The 4,512-nt window shown below is 39.6% G+C and overlaps 1 protein-coding gene across 1 annotated transcript in view; it reads right to left on the minus strand.

Annotated features, from left to right (window-relative positions):
* slc1a8b (solute carrier family 1 member 8b) overlaps positions 1-4,512 on the minus strand; it is a gene marked incomplete in the record, with an annotated part of 16,515 nt that overhangs the window by 9,527 nt on the left and 2,476 nt on the right. Inside the window, 2 exon segments of the mRNA XM_014018059.1 lie at positions 1,563-1,778; positions 4,499-4,512. Coding sequence (XP_013873513.1) covers positions 1,563-1,778; positions 4,499-4,512 — 230 coding nt within the window.

Below are 4,512 nucleotides of genomic sequence, written 5' to 3' on the forward strand. Positions count from 1 at the left end.
CCCCGGCACAGCTGTTTGATGTAGATGGAGACTTTCTATTATTATTAGGGCAAATTTATCACAAAGTAAAATCTTATAATAAAAAATTGGCAACAAAACCAATTATTTGTCTTTAAATAACCAGACTCGTAGCTTTTTTCACATCTAGTGACTTCTATGAAAAGCTGATTTTGCTGCACTCCAATCTGCTTTTAATTAATTTATCAAATTCATCTGAATACAGCAAGCATTTTCTACAAAAGAGTGACCTAAACCCTGATTTTATTCATCAGAATTGACTAAATTATGTTCTTTTTTTCCCCAAATGAAACCTAGAAAATTGCAAAATTTCTTTCAAAAAGGGAATCCTGCAAAACACTTAAAGTTCTGGATCTGGATTAATTTACGCACCCATTTCCAGTAATAAATCTGACTACTTTATTTGTTTAAAGTATTCAATGCTTATTTTATTGTTGAGCAGGTAAAGGAAAAATATTTTTGGCCCTCCAGTCCTTCTGACTTTATGATTTTTGGCCCATGTGACAAAATGTTTGGACACCCCTGACCTAAATGGTGGAGTGGCTCAATCAGTTTAGCTTTCTTTAGAGAAGCAAAGACACCTAAAGTTCCCTAAACTCTTACTTTTCAATCAGTCCTCACAAGTGACCTGTTTTCACAGAGATGAATAAAAAATAACTCCATATTTTATTTAATAAAATTATATATGTAATAAATGAGGCTGTATGTTTTGAATCATGAGCCTTCATTTTTCTTTTTTTTAACCCTGTTAGAGTGTTTATAACATTTGCATGACATGCAACGTTCTGAGTAATCCGCATTTGAACTACAGCTCCTGTCGGCTTCGAGGGAATAACAGGCTGAACCAAAAGCAGTTGGACTCTGCCAGAAACCAGCCCAGCACAGGCCACATGATGTCCTGGGGACAGTATTTATTTATACAGCGGACGTCAGCGACACGGGCAGCGACGTCATCAGACACGTAACGAGGCTGAAGCGTCCCCATCCCCGACCTCACCATTTTAATTAGCTTTAAGACGAAAGCTATTAGCGGACCTCAGACTTGAATGGCTCTGCATTAAGCCTGAGCAGACGGGACGTTCAGTCTCACAAAGTGAAACGGCGCACAGCGACCTTCTGACAAGGTGCAAGCTTAGCCGATCACAAATAATTGCCTCTCTATTCTTAGCCAAACTGCTGCGTGGGAGTGACGGTGCAACTTTTCCTCAAAAGATGTTTTCCTCCTGTCCAATTAGATATTAGATTCTGATTTACTTTGTACCACCTGATTAGTGCAGTCATTACATTTGCATTAAAATMTGTAGTGTCTAATGTAAAAATATATGACCTAACTTTATAACAAGACACTGGGAAATTTGTTGCACAAATTCAACTGTTTGTAAGACTTGACATTATGATTTTCTTTAAAATTGTGATTTAAATATAAAGCATTAATTAATGTGGCTGCAGATCCTTAGTGTTTTTCAGGATGTAAAGACRATCCAGTATTTTCTCATCAGAACCCCTGCTCAAAGGCACTACGGAAAGCGGAACGTTTGATTAACCTGATGAGGTCGAGCAGAGCGTCAGCAGAGGTCATGACGGGCCCGGTGCCGCCGTGGTGGCTTTCTTTATCGGTTCCTTCCCCCGGGTGAATGATCAGCACCAGCACGATGCCTACGATGACGGCGATGAAGGTCGTCCACAGGTAGTAGGTGATGGTCAGGACCCCCAACCGGCCGCTCGCCTTGGTGTCCATGGCCGACAGGCCTGACATTAAACTGCACAGGAAATGGAAAGATAAAAATAAAATGTGTGGATGTGGTTGGGTTGGTGTAGCTTCTCAGTCATCACACGATAAATCCAAAAACAATTCYAACAGAACAACCGGGCTTGTGTTCTGTAGTTCAGGAAGTGAACCATCTTCTACCTTAAAGTTCTGTTCAACCCTAACAGGACCCTCAGAGAGAGTGACGGACACAATCCTCAAACTGAGCGGCTGGTTTCTGAAGTTCATTGCAGTGAGGAATGCTCAGACCTCTATAACAAGCTCTCCACAGACGTATGGCTCAACATGGAGAACCAGCTTCAGAACAAGGCTCAGCTGTCCACCTACTCGGGGCAGAACTAGACTTTTTATGCAAGGGGTGGCCAGGGTGAGTTTTAAGAGATAAATAAAGAAAAGGCATTCTGGATATAAAAATTCAAGATGGATGCCACATCTARTTCCACATGCCTTTAAATCATCTGTTTTAAGTAAGATTCAGATGCTAAACATGATATAAAAACATACTGAATGCTAGTCACATCTTATTATGCAGCCATGTTTAAACACACAAAGCTGAAGATCAGTCTAGAAGTATAGTGGCAATCTTTACCAAATTCTAAATACTGATCAAAAATTCAAAATGGCCACCACAGCTAACTTTAAAAGGCTATAATTCAGTCATTTTAAGACTTATAGAGATTACATTTGTGTACAGTATCTAAGAATGATCACATGCAGATTGTCGATGCTAATCCCAAATAAAGCTAACCACTAAGACTTTGGTAATTTTACAAAGAGCTATTATTCAGCAATTTTTAAACATGCTGAAAACCTCTACAGTGCAGTAGTTTCAGAGAACAATCTTCAACAAAATCTGAATGCAAATACAAAATCTAAGATCCCCCACCTACTCAAGTACCCCCGACTGCAGACTGCGGATTAGGATACTAGGTCGGACATCCAGTGGGTGTGGTCATGGCTTGTAGGAAAGTTTAATAGGAGGCTTAAAAATTGGGCGTGGTTAATTTTACTATTTAGCATCTGGGGTTGGTTAAGTTTAGAGTTGAGGGCGTGGTCAGACGTCCGACCCCGCCCCATGCCGCGGTCTGCAGCCAAGGGTTACTCCACCTACTTGTTGTTTGTTTGGGGGTGGCACCCCTCTGGCTCTGCCCCTTCCACCTACACCTCAGGGATAAGGGACACTCTTTAAAGACCAAGATGTTCCTATTTTGGACAGGGAAGACTAGAGCTAGGTTTATTGTTAAGAGTGATGGAGTGAAGGAAGACATTTAACGTGAGTTAAAAACCTAACCAAAACTTACAAAGGAGCATTTAGCTTCACTCTGACTCACACCTTCATGAATGTGACCAAAACATCTCTTGTGTGTGAGCCGGACAAAACAAGACCCTAATGCCCCTTTTCCACTAGTGCCACTTAGTGTAGTGTCGGAGGTACGGTGTAGGTACGGGTTGGACCGGTTGGTTTTCCACTGATGTTCCAGTCCGGTTCCAATGGGTGTGTTTTGGGCGGTTGGTAGAGGTGGTTTTTAGGTATTTTGAAAAAAAAAAWATGGGCAAAATGAGAGATGGAAACACATTTGATGAATAATTTTTGAAATTTCAAACATTTGCAAAAATTTAGCCAATCAGTGACGAACAGTGTTCTGACATCGCATTTTGGTGTCAGCTGGGGCCGGTTGGAACCACAATGAAGTAGGTACTTAAAAAAGTGCCGGTTCCATGGATCTGGCCTAATGGAAATGGCTTGGAACCATACCGAACCGTACCGACACTACACAAAGTGGCACTAGTGGAAAAGGGGCACAAGTGTCTCCATTGGGGGGTGAATTAAGCAGCACAGCAGAGTTCTCAGGCAATTTAAAACTTTGAACTCATTCTAGATGGGAAGTGATCTACAGAACAGAGGTCCAGTTGTTTAGATTATTATTAGTTTTGTTGGTTTTAAACTTGACATCTCTAAAGTATTTGTTGAAATTTAAGTTTTTATTGCTGATCATTCACTTATTTAAACAAAGACTTTCCAACAGGAGATTTGGATAATCATGGGTTGACAATCTTGCATTCTGGAGTTTTTTATTGAGAGTCGCAGTAAAACACCTATAACTGTTTCTGTTTTTCTGTTTTTTTTTTGTCTTGCATATTGTTTGCATACGTCATGCTATTGTAGCCATTCCTATCAAAACTTCATCTCATTTATCAGATGGTGCTACAGTTACAACTTTTTTACTTTTTAAAATATTAACCTTATTGTATTAGAACTTGAATTCTGTCAAAAAACATAATTCTGGAAAATTTGCTACAGAAATCTTGCTTTGGTTTTGCCTATTTATTTATTGTTTGCTGGGCTACTTACAGTACGGTTCTGCTAATGTTAGCTTTGTGCTAACCTTTTGCATTTGTTATTTTAGCTTCAAGCTAGTCCTTGCATGCATTTAGCTAGTTTTTGTTACTTTTAGCAACTAGATTTTTGCTACTTTTGCCTACAGTTGGAGTTACGTTTAGCTTTTAGCTGTTTTGGCATTTTACTTATTAGCTAGCACTTTAATGCATTTAGCTACTTTTAGCTTCATGCTATTTAGCAACTAATGGGTTGCATTTTGCTCATTTTAGCTACTAACTGCTTTTTGTTGCTTTTAGCTTTTAATGTTTTGCCTTTTTTTTTAGCTTTAACCACTTAGTTTGAGCTTCACTGGATGGAACATGAATCCTCACCTGGAGGTGATGAG

This window comes from Austrofundulus limnaeus, unplaced genomic scaffold (assembly GCF_001266775.1).
Source record: "Austrofundulus limnaeus strain Quisiro unplaced genomic scaffold, Austrofundulus_limnaeus-1.0 Scaffold181, whole genome shotgun sequence".
Taxonomy (NCBI): domain Eukaryota; kingdom Metazoa; phylum Chordata; class Actinopteri; order Cyprinodontiformes; family Rivulidae; genus Austrofundulus; species Austrofundulus limnaeus.